This window comes from Hemiscyllium ocellatum, chromosome 39 (genome assembly GCF_020745735.1).
Source record: "Hemiscyllium ocellatum isolate sHemOce1 chromosome 39, sHemOce1.pat.X.cur, whole genome shotgun sequence".
In the NCBI taxonomy this organism is placed as follows: Eukaryota; Metazoa; Chordata; class Chondrichthyes; order Orectolobiformes; family Hemiscylliidae; genus Hemiscyllium; species Hemiscyllium ocellatum.
The window spans coordinates 12,931,385-12,957,383 of NC_083439.1; the positions used below are offsets into that span (position 1 = coordinate 12,931,385).

The 25,999-nt window shown below is 38.7% G+C and overlaps 2 protein-coding genes across 12 annotated transcripts in view; one reads left to right on the forward strand and one right to left on the reverse strand.

The window, feature by feature from the left end:
* The window catches only part of polg (polymerase (DNA directed), gamma), a 49,744-nt gene extending 39,829 nt beyond the window's left edge, over positions 1–9,915 (forward strand). For 6 of the 7 annotated variants that reach the window (XM_060853279.1, XM_060853280.1, XM_060853282.1 and 3 more), the window contains 6 exons: positions 1,757–2,003; positions 2,976–3,098; positions 4,513–4,681; positions 5,830–6,038; positions 6,602–6,762; positions 9,367–9,914. In XM_060853279.1, coding sequence (XP_060709262.1) covers positions 1,757–2,003; positions 2,976–3,098; positions 4,513–4,681; positions 5,830–6,038; positions 6,602–6,762; positions 9,367–9,467 — 1,010 coding nt within the window. In that variant the 3' untranslated portion in view covers positions 9,468–9,914. Of the gene's footprint in view, positions 1–1,756; positions 2,004–2,975; positions 3,099–4,512; positions 4,682–5,829; positions 6,039–6,601; positions 6,763–9,366 lie in introns of all 7 variants that reach the window. The other variant, XM_060853286.1, reaches the window with a different exon arrangement.
* The window catches only part of fanci (FA complementation group I), a 65,753-nt gene continuing 49,135 nt past the window's right edge, over positions 9,382–25,999 (reverse strand). For all 5 annotated transcript variants that reach the window (XM_060853276.1, XM_060853275.1, XM_060853278.1 and 2 more), the window contains 9 exons: positions 24,879–24,947; positions 23,976–24,072; positions 23,052–23,236; positions 21,618–21,674; positions 16,661–16,720; positions 14,173–14,262; positions 13,467–13,562; positions 11,246–11,368; positions 9,382–9,794 (listed from right to left, as the gene is read on the reverse strand). In XM_060853276.1, coding sequence (XP_060709259.1) covers positions 9,729–9,794; positions 11,246–11,368; positions 13,467–13,562; positions 14,173–14,262; positions 16,661–16,720; positions 21,618–21,674; positions 23,052–23,236; positions 23,976–24,072; positions 24,879–24,947 — 843 coding nt within the window. In that variant the 3' untranslated portion in view covers positions 9,382–9,728. The remainder of the gene's footprint in view (positions 9,795–11,245; positions 11,369–13,466; positions 13,563–14,172; positions 14,263–16,660; positions 16,721–21,617; positions 21,675–23,051; positions 23,237–23,975; positions 24,073–24,878; positions 24,948–25,999) is intronic.

Genomic DNA, 25,999 nt, shown 5'->3' on the forward strand with positions numbered 1-25,999 from the left:
ACTAACTCGTCAGCAATATCCGGTTTCCTACCTTTTTTGAATAGTAGGCTTACATTTGCCACCCTTCAATATGTCAGCACTGTTCTAGAATCTATAAAATTGTGGAAAATGACAATCAATGCATCCAGTATATCCAAGGTTACCACCTTTAATACTGTGGGATGTAGATTATCTGGCTTTGGTGCTTTTATTAGCTTTTACTAGTTTCTTCTTCAGTTCCTGCTTCCCATGCCCTTTGTTTCCCAAGCATTTCTGGGTAGCTTGTTGTATCTTGTTGAGTTCGCTGTTGAGCTGTACAATAACAGGATTGTAACAATTATTCCCTTGTCATTAGAGCTGGATATTTAGTGTCTTCACACACATGCTGCTTCATTCACTTACTCCATGGGCAACCAATTAAAGTTGTATTTATTTAATTAATTTAATGTAGGAAAAATACCAAAAATGCTTCACGAGAGTAATCAGGCAAACTTGACAAAAGAAAAATTAACCACATACTTGGTTGTACAGGACCAAATACAAATAGTAAGGTGATTTATTTCAGTGGTGTGTGTAATCTATATCGTATATAAGCACCCTGATTCAACACTACACAATTATACAATAAAAAACAAAGTACACTTTGCATTGTGAACTTCCTTATGTGATTTAAACAAGAAGCCTTCTAACTTTACTTCAGCATTTGTAATTACTTAGTGACATCCTTTACTGATCTTTACTAATTTACAGCATAACCGACAGAATTCTATTTTAAAACATTGTTTTGCTATATCCCTGTGTTTATTTTATCCTTGTTTGTTTACAGCTGAAATGGCAAGCTGGCAGATCCCCTTGTCAAGTGTTCAGGACCAGAACTATGCCACAGTACCTATAATAGAGTAATTATTGATTACTGTGATATCTTAATAAATAGCAGTTTGTTTAGTCTTTGAGGAATACAGTGTCTATTAACCACCTTTCATTCAGCTGCCTTTTGTTCTGCATGAGTTGAACAGCCTTTTGAAATTGACAGAATAAAGTGGGAAGTTGAACCATTCGCAATAATACATATCAGGGCCAGTGTAATCAAATCTGAATTAACTTCTGGAAGCTCCCTGGGGTTTAACAAGAACAATAGTCTATCTATGTAGTCTACATATTGTGACAACACTATTTCTGACTAGAATGGAGAGTCAATCATGCCTGCTAATTGCATTCTACAGTAGAAATCATTGTTTTATCAGATGTTGCAGTTTCAGCCATTGATTCTGTTCATGGTATTTTGTAGAACTCTGGAAATACTGATTATTAAATTATTTTGTGGGATATGGGCATGACTGGAAAGGTCAGCATTTGTTACCCATCCTCTGTTGCCCTCCAGAATGTGCTGGTGAGGTGCTGCCTTGAACTTCTGTAGTTCACTTGGTGTAGGTACACGCACAGTCCTCTATTGCACTGTTTGAACAGCCTCCACCTGTGGCATAAATAGACTTGGTTTGCCTTGCAGTTCGCTGAGTAAATAATCTTCTCAGTACTGCCTCGAGTTCCACAGTATGTTCATGTAATTGGTTGGTGCAGAGGTGTCAATGGAAAGCATTTTGTAAGTTTCCTTCTGCTATGCCAGGATATGATGGGAGATTATTCTTCAGAGGGTGGGGGCACACTTATTTGTGTCTCTATCTCTTAAGTCTGATGTAGTTAGTAAACCATTCAGGTTGGTGACTTTTTGTTTTACCTTTGGCTATAACTCATGTCTTGTGCATCTCACTCCCATCAGGCTGCACTGCGTTTGGCTGGATGACGCTTCAGGGGAAAAAGAGCAATGGTACAGATCTACACAGCAAGACAGCTGTCACTGTGGGAATCAGTCGGGAACATGCCAAGGTTTTCAATTACGGACGGATATATGGTGCTGGGCAGCCATTCGCAGAGAGGCTCCTCATGCAGTTTAATCACCGTCTCACGCCTCAGGAAGCTGAAGAGAAAGCACGGCAGATGTACGCAATGACTAAGGGCATCCGGAGGTGAGCTCTCTCTCTCTTCCTATCCTTTGCACTCTAACACATCCTTTGTGACAAATAACCTGGTTACAATAAAGCTTTTTCAGCCTTCGATGGTGCCGGGAGAGATGGTAATTTTGTGAGAGATTCCATGGTGCAACCACACACATTTTTCTTTCATTAAAATCCTGATTGCCATATCAGATTTTTGTGGTCTGCCTGGGTGTCACTTTAAATGAGACTAACGATTTAAAAAAAACTGTTAGTAAATGAACAGTTAAATAAATAAGAGGTGAATCCACATTGAACTAAACTAATTACTTTTCAGGAATTCTGTTTTCCTAAATTGTATTTCCTTAAGTGTTTAATATTCTGCCTGCACCTCATCCACATGGCCCTGTGAGTTTAAATCATGAATGTCAGTAGCCTGTCCATACTTCAAAAGCAAATCCTGATGTGCACTGAATGAGGAAGGCAGTGTAGTGCAATGGACAGAATAAATGGTTTCAGGAGATGATTAGATGCATTTCCACTGAAAAGGAGAGCGTGAAGAACTGATTTTCTAAGCAGAAACAATTGCCATTTATATAGCACCCATTCACAATCACCAAGTACTTTGCAGCTAATTAAACGTTTTTGAAATCTCACCGGTGTTGGGATTTAGAAAATGCAGCAGTTTAATTTGTACTCTTCACAAACAAGTAAATAATAATGCCCAGATAAAGTGTTTTTTTGAAAACATTGATTTAAAAATTATGTGGCATTGATTAAGGATAAACATAGGCTAGGCACAATCTTCGTGGAAGCAAATAAAAGTATATTGCAATTTTCCTCCTATTTAATAAACTGATGATAACTGCATGTGAGGAACTGGCCCTTAACGCCCAATGGATTACTAGATCTTTACAGATTCATTTCATTATACTAATATTTAAGAGTAGAAACTGAAGCAACTGACTTGAAGTGAGTTTCATGTAGTGCTTTGCTTCAAAATAGGTGTGTGCTTTCAGAAGATGGGAAGTGGCTTGTGAAGGAGCTTGGGATCTCTGTGGCAAGAGCAGAAAACGGAACTGTGTCTACCTCAGATGTACGGAGAATCCAAAGAGAGGCAGCAAAAAGGTCAGTGTGCTTCTGGAAATTGGTAAACAGTACGTAGCAAGCTAAACAAGATGTACATGTAAACACATCTTTATTATCTATGCATTAGGAGGGATACAGACAGTCCATGGTTTCCATTTACTGTTTAGTCTACCTCATTTTCCTCTGGGGACTCCAGCAGACTGTTGACTAGAGGGTTTCTGATCTTCATGGGATTCAATACCATTATTGTTCCCCGTCAGTAGAATGATGTTAGAAGGCACTAAAGTGTTTGAAATTAATATTAACATAAAAGCAGTGCTAGTAATAGTGAGTGAAAACCATGGTGCAACAATTAGGGGAATCTCCTATCTCTGTTATGGATTTGAGTGGGCTCCAGCCAAATAAGTTAACACCCTAGATACTTCCATACCCATGTGAATATAATCAGTTTGTGTCGGATACTTATTCATGGCAGGGGTTATGCTTCTCTAATTAACATAAACAAAAATATTGACCTATAAAACCAGGCAACGTGATTATACTTGAGGAAATTAAGTTACTTCAAGTGTATCTAAACAAGTTGAACAACTCTTTGTCAGTAGAAGTTGGCTTTTGCTTCCAGGCAATATCTGTAAATATTGAAGGTTAAAGTGGCTGAGCACAGCAGAACCTGGTCAACAGGCAGCATTGCAGAATGTTGAGATGGAGGTTTGCTTGTTCCCAGTCGGCAAAGTGAATCTTAACTGCTTCGGTGGGAAGTGGCCTTGGCAGACAAGTTTGTAAGAACATGAAAAATTGTTCTGTCTACCCCACAAACCAGTGAAGACACACTGACTTTAGAGGAATCGCAGGGTAAATACCAAGGGGTCTAAATTAGAGTGGTGCTGGAAAAGCACAGCAGGTTAGGCAACATCCGAGGAGCAGGAAAATCAACATTTCGGGCAAAAGCCCTTCATGAGTCTCTTTAAGGTCAGGGTGGAATGTGGTGAAGTTGATGAACTGCTCAACCTCCTCGTGGGAGCACGGGGTGACAAAGTAGTTGTCAATTTCTGGTCTCTGCTACTTTACCTTGTGCCTTGAAGCTGAGAGATAGGGAGGTTCGCAAGAATTCTTACTGCTGATTGTTACCTCCTGTTGGTCTCCAGCGATTGGAGACTAGCCTTGAAGGAGATATTATTAGGCTCTGCTGCAATGATGCTTTAATTAGAAAGCTGGTCTAGCTCATGTGAGAAGTTATGCAGTGAGAAATTGGGGTTGCATCATAACAAATACCTTTTTAAGATGGAAGAAATATCCACTAAAATAAAATTGGACCAGGTTCATCTGGAGGCTCTGAAGAAAGCATGGTGTAAATATAATTGTTTTATTTCTCCGTTTATACCCATTACTGCATTACATTCAATTGGAATCATTCAACTCTAGTGAAGAATTTCCTTTCGCTTGGACTATATAGGTCTAATGGTGCCCAGTGGAGAGTTGTGAAGCAGAGGGTCTGGAGTGGGGGCACAGAGTCAGAAATGTTCAACAAACTGGAAAGTATTGCCACATTCCAATCCCCCCGAACCCCAGTGTTGGGCTGCTGTATTAGCAGAGCTCTGGAACCAGGTGCTGTAGGACATGAGGTACTACTGACTCTTCTAATATGATTTCTCATTTGCATTTCAAGAATGTTTATTATCTTTTTGATTTTGCTATAATAAAGTCCAAATGGCATTTTTGTAGGGACTGCATTAAACTGGTTGATATGGGAGTTATTGAAATGCAACAATCTTAACTATATACCATGGGTGACATGGAGGCTCAGTGGTTAGCACTGCTGCTTCACAGCGCCAGGGACTCGTGCTCAATTCCACTCTCGGGCAACTCTCGGTCTGTGTGGAGTTTGCATATTCTCCCTTTGTCTGCGTGGGTTTCCTCTGGATTGTGGAAGGAATCCAAAGTACCCAAAGATGTGCAAGTTAGGTGAATTGGCCATACTAAGTTCCCCGTAGTATTCACGGGTGTGTACATTAGGTGCATTGTTAAGGGGTAAATGTCGAGTAGTAGAATAGGGGAATGGGTCTAGGTGGGTTACTCTTAGAAGGGTTGGTGTGGACTTGATGGGCCAAAGGGCCTGTTTCCACACTGTAGGGATTCTATATTCTATATATTCCTGTCCAACTGGCATTCCAAAATAAAAACAGAAAATGCAGATCAGGCAGCATCTATGGAGAGGAAAAGCTTTAATGTTTCCAGTGTTAGCCTCTCTCGACAGATAATGTATAACCTGTAGAGCATTTCCAATATTTTGTTTTTTTTATTCCATATCTATGCAATCTTGGGGTTATATGCCATTGACTTAGCAATAAATGCACAAACTCTCAATTTGACTTTTGAATGATGCAAAATTTCACGAATGCAAAGCAAAAATAGTTTAAATTAGAAAATGTAAAATCTGTGACTTTTCCCTTCTATCTGATTCAATGAAAATTTGAGAGTATTTTAGACTATGTCTATTTGGTGATCTACTTTGTTGTTTTGGAGTCTGTACATTTGTGTGTGTCTATTCAAAATGTAAATAATTATTGTTCTTTTTGCAAAGAACAATGGTTGCTGACCTGAGAGTTATTCAGATCTAACAGCTGTTCAACAGAGATCCATAGTGTGTAGAGGATGAGGAAAAAAAAACTATTTTAAGAGTACACAGCAAAAAGTTTTAACCATATGCCCTACCAGCATATGGAACCAACTGCGTCCACCTTAATGTTCCATCATTCCTTCCCCTCTACAGTTCATGACCAGTCGTGTGAACTGGGTGGTGCAGAGTTCGGCTGTGGATTACCTCCACCTCATGTTGGTGTCCATGAAATGGCTGTTTGAGGAGTTCAATATTGACGGTAGATTTTGTATCAGCATTCATGATGAGGTCCGATACTTAGTGAATAGTGAAGACCGATATCGAGCTGCACTGGCACTGCAGATTACTAATCTGCTAACACGGTAAGGGACGTGCTTTTCCTTCGAGATCTAACTTTCTTTTTTTTTCTGATTGTTAACTTTGAATTCAGGCAGCTATTCATCAAGCAAAATTAAATGGGTATTTTTGTCAAACACTGCCCAGTGTGGAATTGAGAAACAACTCGAAGTCTCAAATTAAGTTTTATTCCTGTGCATTGTATGTCTCTGTAATAGGGAGAATATGGATTTGGGAGCTATGTCACATTTCCTGCTTTTATCTGTTACACCATGATCATCTGCTTAAAAGAACAAATGAGGAAACAAGCATTAAGCCTCCTACTGTCAATTGCTTCCTACCATGCAGTCTATACTGAAGTACGAAGAATTGACACTTGGCAAATATGCAAGTTGCCAATGTTCATGAAGCTGCACCTCAGACGTCAGCATTTTCAGAACAATATTTGAAAAATATTCAGAGAACCTCATTGTAGTGATCAGTGGAAAGACTGTTTGTTTGTGATCTGAATGATGGACTTCAATCATAATGTATAAAAATTTGGAAGATGATCTGTGCTAACAATTAACCTTTTTTTCCCCATTTCAAGCTGCATGTTTGCCTACAAATTAAAGATGCAGGATCTCCCTCAGTCTGTAGCATTCTTTAGTGCAGTGGATGTTGACCAATGCCTGAGAAAGGAGGTGACGATGGATTGTCAAACTCCATCGAATATTTCTGGGCTGCAAAGACGATATGGTATCCCAGAAGGTAAAGTCGTCAGCTGTATGATAAATTGTGAACTTAGAACTCCAATCTGAAAAACTGAATAAACCGTTTGAAATGAAATGAAGAGTTAATGCTGGAAACTTGAGGAAAAACAATACAAATTCACAGGAAAGCATAAAAAAGTTAATGTTTGCAATATCCTATACAATTATTTTATTGTTATTGGGCAAGACAAGAATTTCTCAATCATAAATACTGCCCATGCAGATAAATTTACATTTACAAATTTGCTGAAACTTTACATTTTAACTGCTCAGAATCTGCAATAACCCATGATCCTTAAACGCAAAGCAGAGAGGCCATGATTAATAAATGGGACCATCAGAGGTCAGCTTGTGTCATGGCGATACCTCTGAATAACCATGAAATTTAATATTCTAACTTCTGTTAGAAGACCTTTTAAAAATGTCTATTGTCAGACTGGAGTACTTTCTCACTTTCCCAGTTACATTTCAGCAACTGTCCAGTACTATATATTTCTTGGTGCCAAATGTGGCAGTAGATAAACTAGCCTAACAATGAAACACTTTGGTTCTTTGTTCAGCTCAATACTGAGGTCCAAATCTACCAAACAGTACACAGCAGTTGTGAAATAACACTTCTAAACATCAACCATAGGTGTTCAATGTTAGTGATCTTCAGGGCTAAACCATTTTGAAGTAATCTAGCTGATCTTTTTTTCCAGAAGATGAATTGGGGTGGCACGAAGGCTCAGTGGTTAGCACTGCTGCCTCACAGCGTCAGGGTACAAGATTCAAATCCAGCCTCGGGTGACTGTGCAAACTCCACACAGACATTCTCCCCGTATCTGTGTGGGTTTCCTCTGGGTGCTCCGGTCCAAAGATGTGCAAGTCAGGTGAATTGGCCATGCTAAATTTCCCATAGTGTTAGCATCATTGAGGGAAATGGGTCTGGGTGGGTTACTCTTTGGAGGGTCGATGTGGACTGGTTGGGCCGAAGGGCATGTTTCCACACTGTAGGGAATCTAATCTAAAAAAACATTTAACAAAACATATGTTTTCAAATGAGGAAATAACAAATGAGGGGTGAAATAAGAGGACTGCTGTCAGCTAAAGCAGAACTGTTGTGCATTAGTTACCAGGAAAGAGTATTTACATTGCGTAAATTGTTGAGAAAAAATTAGTTATTCTCTGGAAAAAAAAAGACAAGCATTCTTAGGTCTGGTAAAATTTCTTCTCTTGTGTAATCATTTGACGTGATGTGAGCTTTGACTAACTCATCAACACTCTGCTCTCAATACTTACAGCCCCTAAGGTTGAAAATGTCACACTTCCACGTGCCAGACAAATGAACAAATTGGTTTGTCTGTAGGAGGCTTGCAGTTCCTCTGGTCTACAGTGTACAAAAGAATTGACAGAGAGGCTTGCATGAACGGCACAGTACCAGATGTTAATTAATTATCAGCTTTTACTCTTTGCTTTAAAAGATTAATGTGGTACTACTTTAGTCATTATCTTCTGAAGCTTACAAAATATACATCTGTGTTTTCTGGCACCATTTGCAAAACAAAAATGAATCTTATAAAAAGTTCTCCATGCTGGCAAATGGCCCATTTAACACTGACTGCCTCTCACAGGATGGCATTTGTCAGGTTCTCAAGCAGTGAATTGGATATGGACTACAACCAAATTCAATCTTAATACCCCCACCCAAGATGATAGCTATCCCTAATATGTGATTATCTATCAAACTACCTAGAACTGGAGGGCCACAATTGGCATCTGAGATAGGAAGACGACGGACAGGATCACAGCAATGATGTCCCTTCTGCCTTGCCCTTCCTCGGGTTGAACAGCTTTTTAAGATTGATTAGGTTGATACAAAGGACAGCATTATGGTGAATCAGCAATGGGTGCTGATAACTGTTTGAAAAATCCTTGTCATCAATACATTAACAGACAGTGACTTCAAATTTCTAACTGAAAAATTGAATGCTGAACATAATGTTAACAAACAAGTCTTTTTAATTGGTGCTACTACTGCAACTAACAATATGCTTTTCAACACTTTTTATTAATAATGATCTTGAATGAACCATATCACCTTGACTATGGTAAGATCTGAAGCAAACTAAAGGATGTGTCAATTAGGGTCATCATTCCATACAGCTATCCTGTGCCCTTTTGGAAGTATGTGGAGTGACTGAGTTGGCTCAGTTGTCAAAATGCTTGTTGACAGTTAAAGATGTTAGTAATACTTGAGAAGCTGTGCCTCAGCAGGTAACAGTGCCTTTAACAGATCTTGTGGGTGCATATAAAGGATCTGTCCTGTAGATGTTGACACCATAACCATAACGCTCCAGCCAATGCAAAAAGTTGTTCAAAATAACATTTTTTTTTGTAAAACAAAGAAAGGTCACATTCAGAGTCTTACCACATCAATGATCTTGGAAACTAACTTTCCTGATCTGGATAAATTCCAGTATACTTGGTCTGAACATGCTCATTAATTCTTACTTTCCCAACTGATAGGTATTGTGTTTCATTAAAGTTGTCACTATTTTAATAATTATGCATTTTTCAGTTTTCACAAGCTTTTCATAATTTCTATTTATTGTTCCTTCAGGAGAAGCACTGGATATTTATCAAATTATTGAAAAAACAAATGGATATCTTGACAAAGGAAACAAACATAAAACAGAGAAGCAACATATCGAGACAACGTAAAGGAAACAACAACTACCCAATTATCAAGTTTTGTTCATGAATGTTTTATCTCCTTTGTGCGCAAGTTGTACAAATTGATGGAGCTTCATGGGAATATCAAGAAAGTCCCATAAAATCAGGATGGGAAGTAATTTATATAAGCTGCACCGAAAGCCTGGAGAAGGAGGATTACATTTTGAATAGATAAGATCCTGCAGTGTGTGTAAATTCAGATGGATGTGTACACTTATTGGACGTGGACTTGCCTTTGCTGTTACAATTTCATCTTTTTCTTCTTTTCTTCTTTGGTTCTCTGTTTTCTTGGTTTTCATCCATCCCAACACTTGCCTAGAGAATGTGAATTAAAAAAAGTTCTGGTGTATTAATTGTACAACATACAAACCTTTTATTTAAATATATTTGCTTCATTTAACACAGAATTTCAGTAATGTTGCAAGACTACTTATCTCTTTCCTGTGCTGTAATTACTGTAATTCCAGCAGTATGAGCTGCGGACAACCAATTGGCAAATCAACATGATCATTTCCTCGTGATTATTCATGGGTCAGGGATTAACACCATTGGGTAGCAGTAATAACTGGGTGTATTTAAAGTCTCTTAGGATGAGAATGCTACTTAGCACAGCTTTCGCTATAATTGTGTGCTCCACACGCGTTGCAGACACTCCTTATTACCTTTCGCCAATCAGAAGGGAGTTGACTTGCCTTACTCTAAGCGTAGAGTTCAGATTCCTTTTCACTTCGACTGAGTGGAATTCCTGATAGTAATACAAAATCCTCTTTGTGGTTTAATCACTTTCGATGGAAGCATCTGCACTTTCTTGTACTAATAACTGACTGCAATAGATGGTGTGATACTTAAAGCATGTTTACAGAATTTCCTTTTAGGACACATTTAATATCCAACCATAGGCATCCACACCTATCCCTCCAATTCAATTAAACTTTATCTAGATTAGGACAGACAACATTAACATGTTGATTAGCCAACACGCAAATAAAGTTAGTGAGAGGCTGTTGGAAATAAATTTTTTGCTTATGTTTAAAATAGGCATGTGCTCTTGATGTCATTAAATATGAAAGTTATTTAATGGGAATAAAAATCATAGCATGGAGGGTTTCAGTGCCCGAAATCAGCCGATCGCATCATGTGCTTGGCCTCTATTAACTGACGTCCCAGATGGGATTCATTTGTCCTTTCTTTGTTCCCCAACCCCCCCCCCCCCCCCCCCCCCCCCCCCCCCCAAAAAAAATCAGTACCATTATAATTCTCTCAACTCCCATTGAAGAAAAGACCACAGTTCTTGTACTTCCTTCTACATAGGGTGAATAGTGGATGAAGATGTATTCACATCAAAATTAACGCAATGTGAGAATTGCAGGTGCAGGTTTGTACCTCCCTCAGCGTTGCCAATGACAGCAATTGAGGGCAATCTACAAATAAAACACGTTGATGTGGTGACATGTATATTGTAGTCCAGAGATATGGATACTGATGAAAGAGACTGCAACTTTATTTCCATCACACAGTTAACTAGGAATTAGCTCTTATTGCCTACCATTGGCACGTTACCGATCAAGCTGTTTGGTGGTTCTTTGAACAGAATCCCTGGCCATCAGCCCTGCAATAAAGATGCTAACACTGACCTTCTGGTCAAGAGATAGAGATATTACTCACTGCACCTCCACTTGAGACTAATACCTTCAATAAAATATGGATGAGTATTGCTGAAGTAATAAAACCTCACAACATAAATGAAAGTACTTTTCCAACTTTACCTGCTCGTTTGCTTCATCCTGAATTTCCTCTGCTTCCTGTTCCTGGAGTGCTGCGTCCAAAGTGGCTGCATTAATTCGAAAATCCCTCGAGGTACTGAGCTTCATGTACTGCATCAAATTCACCTATGAGGAAATAAGCCTTGCTAGTTGACAATGCGCAGAACACCATCTATTGCAGATTTATAAAAATGACTGAAGTAAAAGGTGAACACAAATTAAATTGCAGTATCAGATACAGAGAAGCACAGATTCAAAGTAATTAAAAACCATATTAGAAGATATTATTATAAATTCTTATCTCAGGATAACCAATATGCAGAGTAAACTAGGAAGGACAGTAAAGCCATGTAGTCACATAAGTAACTGGCTAGCCACCGAGGGTGGGGAAACAGGCAAAAACAAATTCTGTTCTCTGGAAATGAATGGCTGGGAGGGATGAAATGGCCTTCAGTAGCATCTCATTTGAAAACAAATAACCGGCTTAACTAATCTAAGCTATATTTGAGTTGTAAAATACATTTATCTGGGACATGTTGCACTAAGTATCAAGTGGAAAATCTAGATTTGTAAGTTTGTCAATAATTTGGGAAACTGAAAGTATTCAATAAGTAGCAGAAAAATATCAGGATTTTCCTCAAATTTTCCATAATTTAATGACCGTTATCTGATGCAGAGTTCACAGGTTTGGTGAGTTAAAAGAAAGGATATTACTGCCTGTGAAAGGTTATAGAAGAAAGCAACATGTTTCAGACATATAATTGAGATGTCCAGGAAGTTACATTTCTTTAAAACATGGAAACATTTTTTTTAAGATAAAAAGATAAGAAACTTTACATCTTCATTTACAAGATAAATGAGCTGTAGAATAAGTTACCTGGAATGATTACTGAAATGAGAAAGCGCGATCAAGGTAAGGCAATTTTTTTTGTGTTTCCGGAGGAACAAAGGATTGAAGGGTAAAGGCAAATGATGTGTTAGGAATTGTTCTGTATTTGGAAATTGGAGTCCATTTAAAAGTTATTTGCTGTGTAGCATGAGATCTTGTAATGGATGTTACAGCAGTTAGTTGGCTTTCATAAACAAACAATTTCTATTAAACAAGACAAAAGGAAGGTGACAAAACCAAGGAAATGATGTTTCATTAGGTGACATCAAAGAACTATATAGTGGTTAATGTACCCTCTTATAAATGCAACGTTTAAGAAAATAAAAGTTTTGTTCCCAAAATGAATGGAGACTAACCTTTATATGAAAGCAGGCAAGGAGAAATTTTTATCCTGACACTGAGTAGTTGTCCCCGTCCACTGGCCAGGAAGATTCAAATAGGTGACAGACAGTGTAAACTATTGGTACCTAGGAGTAGGGTATGTGAACAAACTTAACAGAGTTGGGGGCTGTCATTATCAGAAAGTGGTCTTCGGATGGGGAATGAAACAGAAGTGATTGAGAGGTGAAGATCCAGGGAAGAGTTCTCTAACATTTCATTTAGAGTGCAGAATGTCGCATTCACAACTTTAATGAGATTGCACTCTACCATTGCCAATTCATCCTCTGAAATCAGGGAACCATCCTCAATTGCCATGGGTTGTATATATTTCTTCTCTTAATTAATTAACGTAACATCTAATTCATGGCTTAACAAATTTTATCTGAAAATTCCTCATGAATAGCTGATTGCCTATATTAAAGGATGGCACGGTGGCTCAGTGGCTAGCACTGCTGCCTCATAGCGCCAGGGTCCCAGATTTGATTCTAGCCTTGGGCAAATGTCTGTGTAGAGTTTGCACGTTCTCCCCGTGGCTGCGTGGGTTTCCTCCCACAGTCCAAAGATGTGCAGGTCAGATGAACTAGCCATGCTAAATTGCCCATAACGTTAGGTGCATTTAGTCAGAGGGAAATGGGTCTGAGTGGGTTACTCTTCGATGGGTCGGTGTGGACTTGCTGAGCCGAAGGGCCTGATTCCACACAGTAGAGAATCTAATCAAATAGAGGACTATGGTCTTAAACACCGAAAATTGAAAGAGAAAGGGAGATAGCTTCTTGGCTCTTTTTCTTATTTATAACTCTCAATACAGGCATCGTTGATAGGATTGGAAAGGAGATAAACTGTTATTGTTTCCTTTGGGGTCTTCAGTTTCCTTTCATTCTGACTAAAAGAAAGTAAAAACCTACTCAAATTGATGCTATTTCCCCTTCCAGATATAGGAGAGCAGCCACTTACCTTTGATTTCTTGGTTAGGTGAATCAGAAATTTCTCATACTGCTCAATGGAGAATATCAGGTTGGGAATTGGCTTGGTTTCACGAAGCACTCGGGCCTATATAGAACAGTAAAAATGTAAACTGTTGTAAACTGTTTAAAGGAATTAAGGGCTACGGGAGAGTGCGGGTAAATGGAGTTCAAATGCCCATCAGTCATGATTGAATGGCAGAGTGGACTCAATGGGTCAAATGTCTTATGATCTTATGGTTTTTAGCTAAAATGACCACGTGCAGCAACTCAATGTTGTACGATGATGATTACACCACATCCTTTGAATGCTTATAAGTTGCAAGTTTATTTCACAGTGAGATTATTACAATCATATTTTGTATATGGAAAAATCCCTCAAGCCAGAACTGAATTATTCTGTGGAAGCACTGTCATGTGCTCCTTAGAAGAAGTGCAAGTGCCGCAGTACAGAGATTGAGGGTCAGTTGGCAGGATGGCCTATTTACAGTGCAGAGTGATGCCAAAGTATAGGCTCAATTCCAACACTGGCTGAGGTTACCATGAGGGACTTTTGCCCTTTGAATCATGGTGACCTTCAGCTGAAACCACCCTGCTCTCTAATGAGAAAGCAGCTCTATGGTTTGGCAGCACTAAGGCGATTTTACCTTCATTTTGACAAAGCTAGATTATGTTTCATGTTCAATGAGTTCACGTACCGTTGCTGCAGTGACAGCTGCCATCTCCTTCTTCTTGTCTTTTTTCTTTTCTGGTCCTCCTCCAAAGTTCGCCATCTCACTCTGAATATTCTGTTCAGAAAGCTCAGAATTAGAAAGGCTGACAACTTATCGCTTCCCCTGCCCAGCCCCAAAACTAACAAAATACTCCCAAAGTTACAAAAGCTATAAACTAATGCTAAATTATTAGAAGTTGAGGTAGCAGATTACTTGGAAAACTTCAAGGTAATCAGGCAGGGTGAACACTGTTTTGTCAAAGGGAAATCCGAGTTTAACCAATCTGTTGGAGTTCTTTGTGGAAGTAACATGTTGTGGATAAAACTAAATCAGTGCATATACTGTACTTGGATTTCTTGAAGATTTTGATAAAGTGCCATATCAAAGATTATTGCAGAAAATAAGAGCTCATGATGTCCAGGTTAGCATATTGCCATGGATAGAGATTGACTGGTTAACAAGAAACAGACAAAGGCATGAATGGGTTATTTTCAGGTTGACAAGATAAAACAAGATTGGTGCAAAAAACTTTACTATTTATAATTTATTCAAATGACTTGGATGAAGGGACCAAAGGTGTTCAAAGTTTGTGAGAAGATTTGTAGCTCGGGTGCTCATTGTTGTGGTTCTGTTTGCCGAGCTGGGAATTTGTGTTGCAGACGTTTCGTCCCCTAGCTGACATCCTCTGTGCTGGGGAGCCTCCTGTGAAGCACTTCTGTGATCTTTCCTTCGGCATTTCCTAATGAGGAGCATTAGGAAATGCCGGAGGAAAGATCACAGAAGCGCTTCACAGGAGGCTCCCAAGCACTAAGAATGTCATCTAGACAGGGGACGAAATGCCTGCAACACAAATTCCCAGCTCGGCGAACAGAACCACAACACCAAAAGTATGGTTACCAAATTTGCTGCGACACAAAGATAGCTAGGAAAGAAGGTTGTGAAGAGGGCATAAGGAATCTACAGGCGAATGTGGATACAGTACTTTTAAGTGAGCAGGCAAATGGAGGATAATGTGGGAAAATGTGAAATTGCCTATTTTGACAGGAAGAATCAAAAAGTAGTATATTATCTAACTAGAGGTTGCAGAGGTCTAGGATACAGAGAGACCTGGGTGTCCTTATATGTATCCAGGTACAGCAAGTAATTAGAAAGCCTAACAAAATGTTATCATCACAAGAGTAATTGAATATTAAAAAGTGAGGTTATGCTTCAGCTGTACAGAGCACTGGAGGACTAGGTGTTGAGTTCTAGCACATTCTTTAAGGAAAGGTGTGTTGAAAGCAGTTCAGACAAGGTTGGCAGACTAAGATCAAGAATGAGCAGGTTATCTTATGAGGAACGGTTGGAACAGGTTAGGCTTATATCTGCTGGAGTACAGACAATAAAGAGGTGACTTGATTAAAACTTACAAGATTCTGAGTCTTGAAAGAGTACTTGAGGAGAGGATGTATCCTGTTTTGAACAAATCAAGAACTAGCAGTCACTGTTGAAAAACCAAGTGTGACCCACTTGAGACAGATAAGGAGTGAAAAGTTTTGTCTCGGGAGTCATGAGTCATTGAAACTCCCTTCCTGAAAATGGGGTGAAATCAGAGTCGTAGGATCTTTTTAAAGGCAGAGGTGGATAGATCCTTCTGAAGCAAGTGGATGAAAGTTTATTATGGGTTGGTAGAATGCATACTTGAGGTCACTATCACATCAGCCATAACCATATTGAATGGCTGAATAGGACGAAGGGGCTAATTAGTCTACCCTGTTCCTTGTTTATATGTTTGTAAATCTTAGCAGTTTGAAAGTTTTTGGGGGTATACTTGAAACAACAAATTCACAATTAAATTACAGATCATTTTCAATAATAACTTTTAAAGAAGGCTAAAAGAGCCCATAATTTGATCACGTTTATGCAACTAAATCATTTATTCACATTAAATGGGCTATATGAGCCCAGAGTAAATTGCATGATGTGCCAACAAAATGTTGAGTGGGTTTCAAGTTAAATCCTAGTTCCATCCCAAGTTAATCAAGATATTGAGCTTCACAGCTTGTCTTAGATTGCAGAAACACCAGTCTGAATTTATGCTTCCATTTACTAGTCTGAGTCTTACTGGCACATACATGTATACGCATCAGGTGAGAGTACAATTTACTTGGTGATGATATCATTCTCCTCCCTCAAACCCTCAAAAATCTACTGATTTGGGTGAGGTATTGGAAGGCAATTAGTGCCCACAGAAACATAGTGTTGAGACTGGCAAAATATATTTGTTGTTATTTCTGTAGATAACTAACAGAGAAAAACAAAAATGCCTGATTTATGTGATATAACCATCTGCAACATTACTGAATATACAATAATAATGATGTCGAAAAACCGAGACTTGGCTCCTGCAACAAATATCAAATTGCATCTTAAAATGTGCAGGAGAACTGTAACAAAAAGCATAAATGAATGGTAAAAATAAATTGGTACATACCTGAACATAGGTTATGAAAGCATAGCACTGTGAGGTCAGGTGTGATCCTGAAAGTTTAACCTAAATGTAACAGATTATATATTTCAATTCTCAAATGATTATATAAGGTACTGTACATCAAGTACCACAAAGGCACACTATAACATGTGATGGAAGGATGAAGATTTGCTCTCACGCGCTGCAATGTTCTGATGATACAGGAGGTGCCAAGCTCTATACCACAGAAAATTCTGTTGCGTAGGACGTGGTTGCTCTCATATCACTACACTGAGATCAGGAGCTGAGCAACACATGATGCTTTGTTGCTTAAACCTATGGTCTAGTGGCACTGGCAGAACCTGAAAGCAGGTCATCAATCAGCAGAACATGATGTGTGAATTGTCGGGTGGTTCCACATAATTTTTACAGCAATCCTCATTACCCTTCTTAACAGCCTAAAGATCAATCTACATCAATTTTTCTTTTGATTATGCCCTCAAAGTGCTTGCAGACTTTTTCCTCTATTAAAGGTGCTATATTAATGCACTCTCTTGAATGCAAAATGTCTTAGATGGCAGGCTAGCAGATTGTAGCTGCAATTTCCCACTGGACGAAAACCCAGTAGTACCTGCACTATCCTTTCTTCATTGGAGTGAAGAAGGATGAGAGGTGACTTGATAGAAGTGTACAAGATGATGACAGGCAATAGATAATTGATAGCCAGAGACTTTTTCCCAGGATGGAAATGGCTATCACGAGGGGACATAATTTTAAAGGTGACTGGAGGAAGGTTTAGGAGTCATGACAGAGGTAAGTTCTTTACTACGACTGCTGACAGTGCATTCCACGCACCCACCACTCTCTGTGTAGAGTCAAACACATTAAGGGTATGGAAGTGGATCTTGGATAGGCACATGGATAATAGTAAAATGTACAATATGTAGGTTAGTTTGATCTTAGAGTAGGATAAAAGGTCGGCACAACATAAAGGGCTGATGTCGAGAGTATGATGCTGGAAAAGCACAGCAGGTCAGGCAGCATCCGAGGAGCAGAAGAATCGACGTTTCAGGGAGAAGCCCTTCATCAGGAATGAGGCTGATGTCCAGTGCTGTGCTGTACTCTTCTATGTTCTAAAAGATAAGTAACAAAGAATGCAAAACTCCAATAACTTTCCCCACAAGGGTCAGAATCCTAGGACATCCTTAATTATTTCCTAATTTATCACTAGTGGAAGGCTAGGGTCAAACTGTCCAATATTTCTTCTGGCTGAGAAATCCTGGAGTGAGAGGAATACATTAATGAAAATAGAAAGCTGACTCCATCCAGTGACTCTGGATAAATAGAACTGGTGTGTAACAGGAAAGTGTCAAATTTAAGGTGTGGTTTATGCTGAGTTAATGGACAATAAAAAATTAAATAAAAGGATGCTAATTGGCCTCAGCAAGGAAGGTGAATCATCTAGAATTCTGAGTGGTATTTGCTGATCCGTGATAATTGGTACATGATCATCGTATGCCTACACTTTAAGTAAGGATGTAATTAGGTAAAGACTATTATTTCCTTTAAGGTTTGATAGCCCAACTGGAACTGCTCAAGAACAGATAAAAAGAATGGACAGTGTAGTTAGGAAGGTGTTTAGCACGCCTGCCTTCATTGCTCAGGCCACTGAGTATAGGAGTTGGGATATCATGTTAAAGTTGTCTAAGATGTTGGTAAGGCAACTTCTGGAGTACTGTGTACAGATCTGTTTGCCTTGCTAAAGGAAGGATATTATTAAACTGGAAAAGGCTAAGAAAACATTTACAAGGATGTTGCCAGGACTGGAGGGTTTGAGTTCTAAGAAGAGGCTGGATAGACTGGGAGTATTTTTCACTGGATCATAAGAGGTTGAGGGGTGACCTTACAGAAGTTTATAAAATCACAAGGGGCATAGATAGTGAAAAGGAAGGGTAGGGGAGTTCAAAACTTGATACCATAGTCTTAAGATGAGAGGAGAAAGATTAGAGAGGGACCTGAGAGGAACTTTTTCACACAGAGGATAGTTTGTTCGTTGAATGAACAGTCAGACGAAGTGGTAGACGCAGATACAGTTACAACAATGAAAAGACATTTGGACAAGTATATGAATAGGAAAGGCTTAGAGGGACGTGGGCCAAATGCAGGCAAGTGGGATTAGTTCACTTTGGGAAACTTTGTTGGCATGGATAAATTGGGCCCAAGTGTCTATTTCTGTGCTGTACGACTCTATGACTTGGATGAGATACTGAAATGCTGCTGTGTCCATGAAAATCAAATCACTATTTTCATGAATGAACAAGAATTGATGCAAATCGTATTGTTTTAAACCATTCCCCCAGTGAGCCTGGAAAACTACTAAAACATTGATTTGCTGCCCCCTTCTGGTACTGCTACTTGTGAAAAGACTGCTCTATCTGACACTACCAGCAATTGAAACTGACAGCGACCACACTGATGTCCTTTGCCCAATAAATCATCTGGGAATCAGATGGCTTGGAATATGAGGGAAGTCATAGGAAATACAAAGAGGAAATATGAACAAAATATCTGCGAGAGATAGCAATGTGAGAAGTAGTGGTTTAAAGGGAAGTGTGGATCTGATAAACACAGGTACAGGCAAAGCTTGTAAAAAAAAATGACAGGCTTGTAAATGAATACCTTTTAGCTTGGTTCCCTAGTAAAGAAAGAATAAAATACAACTACTAAAGGGAAATATAAAAATAATACGTGAGAACTTGGTGGATTTAATTTAAAAATATTTGGAGATGAAAAGGCATGGGGAAGTGAAGGAATTTCAGATGTTTCCGTCAGAACAGTCCAAAGATCTTTCAAGTTCAGGATTTGTGCTCATGAATTGGAAAACTGCAAATATCACACCTTTACTTAGGAAATGAGAAAAAGCCAACAGATCTAGCGCTTTAACATGTGCACAGGTTATTGGAGTTTACTATCAGGAAAAAAATGATTCTGAATTGTTCCAAGAGTGTAACGTGTGGATTTGTAACAGAAAAATCAAATCTGAATAATCTAGTTGAACTTTGACACAGATAAGGTAAATAAAGGAGTGATTATGGATTAATAGTACTGGAAAAACTCAGGCGGTCTGATACCATCTGTGGAGGAAGAAGCAGAGTTTTTGTTCAACTTCAATATGACTTCTTTAGACCCGAAGTGCTTATGTATGTTCTGCATTACGTAATAATATAAGACATTTATTTGACACATACGATCATAAAAAAATGAGAAACCATGTCCTTTGACATGATCTTGCACATGAAATGGTAATTGGTTGGGAGCTAGGAGATAGTGAGTAGGAATAAAAGGAATGTTCTCTGAACATAGCCTTGAGATGTGTATTGAATTTTCAACTTTTCATCATAGATATTAGTGACTTGGATGATGGAAGGGAGGCGTATATCCAAGCATACAAATAGGAGGCATGGTAAATTATGTAGAAAGAAATGGTGAGTTAGAATCATAGGCTATGTATTGTGGGGAAAACTATACCAGATGAAACTCGATATGCAGCATCTACTTTGAACCTGCAGAAATGAAATGCGTATGTTTTCAGGATGAGGAGAGACTAGGAACTGTAGAGAAACAAAAGGGATTTAGGCTTGCATTTATACTACCAATTTCAAGTAGATCTAGCAACTTAAACTGGGCGTCAATGAGGTACCGTGGGCCCCTAGCAGCAGAAATGCATTCAACCACGCAATCTGTAACCTCATGGTCTTGTATGTCCCCCACTCTGCTATTACCATCATGTTGGGGATCAAACCCTGGTTCAATAAAGATTGGAGGAGGACATGCCAAGAGCAGCATCAAGCATGCTTAAAAATAGTGTGCCAACCTGATTAAGTAGCAGGACTACTTGCTCGCCAAACAGCGTGCAATGGACAGAGTTAAGTGATCCCACGTGCAACAGTTCGGAGCTCTGAAGTCATGTCCCATTATGTCATGAATCATGGAAGATATTAAACAATTCACTGGAGAAGGAAAAAGCTTCATAAAATGTGCCTGGCCACAATAAAGGTGGAGCATAGCACATCAGCACAATACACAAGATAAGGTAAACATATTCAGCCAGAAATACCAAGCAGATGATGCTCTTGGCTTCCTCCCAAGGTAGTCAAGGCTTCCTCCTAAGGTAGTCAAGGCTTCCTCCTAAGGTAGTCAAAGGTAGATACAGAGAACCTATTTGTTCTGTTTAAAGAATTCAGAACAAGTGAGCAGAAACTTGAGGTGATAGCTAGGCCAATCTGAAATGAAATCAGGAAGAATGTTTCGAGTGAAGGGGTGTTAAGAGGCATCTAGAATTCTTGCAACCCTGATTAAAAACTATAAACTAAAAACACCACTTGAAATTTTCAATGAAGAGGTCAATAAATAGTAAACGTTTTATTAACCGACACCTATGGGACATTAGCACGTCAATTAATAAAATATTCCAGTTGATCAAGATATTCAATAAAATACCCACACATTCAATGTAAAAACACACGCGAAATAATAGAAACATTATGCAGAGGCATACACACCAATTATACTTTATTTACAGCATAAATCACTTGAATAATAAGCAACTATGCTTTGAATAAAACTTACTGGCAGAAAGTCTTCTCACCGCACTCTCAGCTGACTACTCAGACGTAGTTGAAATCGTGACAGTAAGCTAAATTTCTAATATTTCAGGTATAAAATTTTTGTCGGTTTATTGAGTGTGCTGGTATTAGATGCACCTAAAATCAAGTTTGCTATACATTTTTGATTGGTGATGGTGTCAGGGGATACAGAGTAAAAGCAGGCAAATAGAGTTGGATTACAGATCAACCAGGAGCTAACATAATGATTGAACATGCTAGAACAGTTGAATGGCCTCTACTCATTTCAAAGCAATGATCTTATTCAGAAATCTTAATCCGAAACATTCACCTTATATCAAGAGTTTAATACCTACCAGTTTCTCAAATCTTGCAGGAAGATGTGCCACATGACCTGTGTAACCTTGGATATACTGGGCGGGAATACAAAACATATGAGATATTAGAGAATCTTATATGTGGGAAGAAAGGAGCATTTTCTCATTTAGTCAGGATGTTTGGTCCCTCCTAGCAGACAGGATCTCCCGATATTAGAATTACCCAACACTTTAAAGAAAACTATTGAAGTATTACTATAAAAGCAAGGGTGTTCTGCCTGGTCCTTTTCACAATTCACATAATCCCCATTAGATTGATAAATTGATACTTGAAGGAGGAAGAAACCATCTTAGCATTTTGTCCTCCTTCATACCAGTTGCCTAAGAAACATTCAAAAAAAGGAAACTGATCGTTTCCTGATTTAGCACTAGGTGCTAACCAGCAGTATAATCATTTTGGATTCTGAAACTGGGATTGAACAATGTCACAAGGTTATGCTTTTGTTGATTGAATTCATTCTAATTGCTTTGGTATAAGAATTGTTAACTGTCCACCTGTAAAGGCAGAAAGTGAGGACTGCAGATGCTGGAGATCAGAGCTGAAAATGTGTTGCTGGAAAAACGCAGCAGGTCAGGCAGCATCCAAGGAGCAGGAAGAAGGGCTCATGCCCGAAACGTCAATTCTCCTGCACCTTGGATGCTGCCTGACCTGCTGTGCTTTTCCAGCAACACATTTTCAGCACGTATAAAGGTACCATGTTTCTTATAATTATCTCAAAGAACAGTCCTGTTGCTGTAATGTTACTAGTCATTCAGAGATCTAGCATAATATTATGGAACGATGACAAATTTTATTAATTAATAGATTCAAATAATTAATCAAAACATGTAAACCTAAACACACTAATGGTGATCGTGACTGTCATAAGAATCCATCTGATTCACTAATTTGCTATATTTATCTGGTCTGTCACACGTGACTCCAAAATTACATTAAAATAGCTGACCACTAATTGCCCTCTGAAATGGTCTGGAAAGCAACTGCATTGTAGTTAACTGCTGCAGAAAACCGTGACTGCTACTATTTTCAAAGGGCGCTCACCACTACCTTGTCAAGAACAGTTAAGGATGGGCAACATATGTTGGCCTTGCCGATATGAAAGAATTAAAAAAACTTATTCTTAAATATTAATTATCCTTCGGTTTCCTTTGTTTTCCCAGCCTCTGCCGCCATGACTGGCAAATAAAGCAGCAAATTTAAGTTAAGGTCATTCAATGGTGACTTCAACTTTCAATTTCACCCCTTTTTAACACCACTATTCCATACAATATTAAGCAGAAACCAGAAGGAAATTCACCCATAAAAGTTGAATATATTGTTTATAATAGTTCTGTCACACTGTAATTGTGATTCCTGTATATTTTATTCCGGAATGGTCAGAATTAAGCAACAGCAGAGCTCCGCACACTTACGTATTTCACCAACGAGGTGAGAATGCTGTACATTTTAGCGAGCTCTTTCAAGAGAATGTCCACACAGCTTCCAGCTGGAATGGATGTTTGAATCAGCTCATGGAAAGCAGTCAACAGGGTGCCCAGTTGAAGGACAATAGCTTTCTCTGCAGGCTCTCTTGTCATTGACATTTGAGAGTTGTCATCTAGAATGAAGAACAAATGTAATATTTAAAACGAGTGGAACGTTGCTGACAGTTCTGAGTTGCACCCTTGAAGCCTGCTTGATAACTAAAGACAGTCCTCATCTGTTTTGTAGTCACCTCCATTTCACAGTCAATTAACAATGAAAGATTTATTTCATTCAAACTAGTGTGGCAGCAAGGCTGAAGGGGATGAGGACAGACTAGAAGGGTTAACTGTTCAATCAGCTAACATCGGGGCAGCAATTTGGAGTGGAGTTTGGACAAGGCTAGATTGGAGGAGCACAAGGGGACATGAAAGTAATAATCTGATGACAATGGATGAAGTTAAAGAACTATATGTAGTATAAGTCCTGGAACAAAGATGAGAAAAGAAAATAGGCAAGGTGTTGGAGAAAAACATTTTTCCTTAGTTGTGAATATTTCCCTTTGAGGTCATAGTTGTTAGAAGACCAGGTAAATGATCATCCCTCTAAACTATTAGTGAAAACAAGTAGTTAGAGCAATGAGACAATTGCAATTGTTCTTCCAAGTACTGCAAATATTTCACTTTCAGGACTAATCCGAGTCCAGATATAATAGTTCCTTCAACTGATAAATTAAAAGGGACGAAACTAAAACCTGGTGTTATATGGCTATTCACTTATTGGCCTGAGCAACTTTGAGTACTGCCCTACTGACTCTCTGATACAGTTACTCACTGCTGACATACAATTATCTATTCTTCCATTCTTTCACCTACCTGTCAGTTCTTTGTCAGAGCTCAGCTGGCCCTTCAGTTTTGTGATCAGCCAGTCTACTTCTTCCAGAACTTTCTCTGCTTGGCTCAAAATCAGCTGCTACGAAAGAAAACAAAATGTCACTGTAGCAACTATTGGTTTCTGTAAGGAAGTATTCTCTTTGTAGAATGGGTCAATCATACTATCATAAAACTCATCAGAACACGCGTATAACAAAATCTGACACTCATTTAGCAAAGTAATTTCTTCTGCTTCTTGACCAGATGGATTTTATTAAAACATCAAACATGAGAAAAAAATCCTCCTCAAACATGTAAGTTCCCCTCATAGTCAGATAGCATCTTGATTTGGACATGTATTGCCATCTGTCATCATCATCATGGAATTTCCCTCCCAATACTGTTGTGGATACACAATGATTGCAACACTTCAAGCTGATTCCTACAAGCTCAACATAGGCAATACATGCATTCATTCTAACATCACCAATATCCCAAGTATATTTTGTTTTAGAAGGTAACTTGAAACATCACTGGTGTAGTCAGGCAGTCTCAACCAACTAACTGGGAGAAATCAAAATACTCACAAAGATGTTTGAAAAATATCAGTTCTACAAACCAACTCTCTAGGACATAAGGCAATGTCCATCCTGTGCCCCAAGAAATTTTCTTCTAAGCCACTCTAATTTTGCTATCTCTTTAAGCAGACCTGTACAACAAGTCTGCTTATTCATCTTCATCTCTCTCTCTCTCTCGCGTTTCTTCACTTTTCATTCAGTTTTCTCTTGATCCCTTGTATTACCCTAAACAGACATTAGTTCATGCAAACAGTTCTACATAATTGCAAGTAATGTTTGCATCAAAAAGTGGAGTCAGTTTTCTAAGGGCCTTGTACAAAGTGCTTACCACCACAGTTGGGGCTGCAGTCCTTGAGTTCACCATGGCAAAATGAGATTGCTCCTCTATTTCAATGTCCTTCAGAAAGCAAGAAAGCAAAATGATTATTCCACTGTAAACAACAAAGTGCCCAGTATAGGACAGGAACCAGTGAAGCATGAATAATGCAGAATATATGGTGAGATCAGTATTCTGCATATTGTGTGGCAGCACCATAAACAGATACTGGAAGATTTCCTGTTTTATATTTCTAATAAAATCATACAACATGCACTAGCATTCTCATTAGAAATTCGATCTAGAAAGTCATTTCAATTCATTGACCTCTGGGGGAGGGTGACAGAACCTGCTGTCAGGAGATGAGATACATAGATAAGACACAAGAGTACACCCATTTATACTTCTGAGGAAAAAACAGGTCAGATTGCAAAATAGCATTTTCTATTGATAAGGCTTTTTGCTTATTTCTAAAATATCTCCAAGAACTAAATCATTCAGATCGTATCATAAGACTTTGAGGAAATGGGATTCATCATTTTTTCCTCCTCAATTCCAATAATCAGACACAAACATGTTCAAATCAAACAGAACCTGTTCTGAAAAAGGTTCACTCGACCCACAATGTTAACTCTGCCTTCTCGCTATGCATGCTGCCACATCTGCTGCATTTTCCTAGCAATCTTTGGTTTTATTTCTGATTTCCAACATCTGCAGTTCTTTGGCTCTTTTAAATTCACATCAGAACACATTTTCATTTTCCATAAACAAAGACTATTGAATAAGTACATACCTAGTTGGTTAAACAATCCATAAGCAGCTGGTCTCTAGTTGTTTTCAAGCTATAGCATGATGGATAGAAATTTGTCACATGAGCCTGAATTAATATTGGAATTTGTTTGGTAACATTCAGGGTCATGAGCGTATTTCCTCTTCTTGGAAAAATTACACAGTTGGTATATTACAGAATATATGCAGTACTGGAACAAATCATTCCAGCACCTAGTCCATGCCAGTGTTTATATTTATTAAGCAAGTCCGAAATTATCCAGTACTCAGTCCTCCAAATCAGATTAAATCTACTATTTATGTTTACAAGTTCTCTGCTTTTCAATTCTATTCCACTGGACATA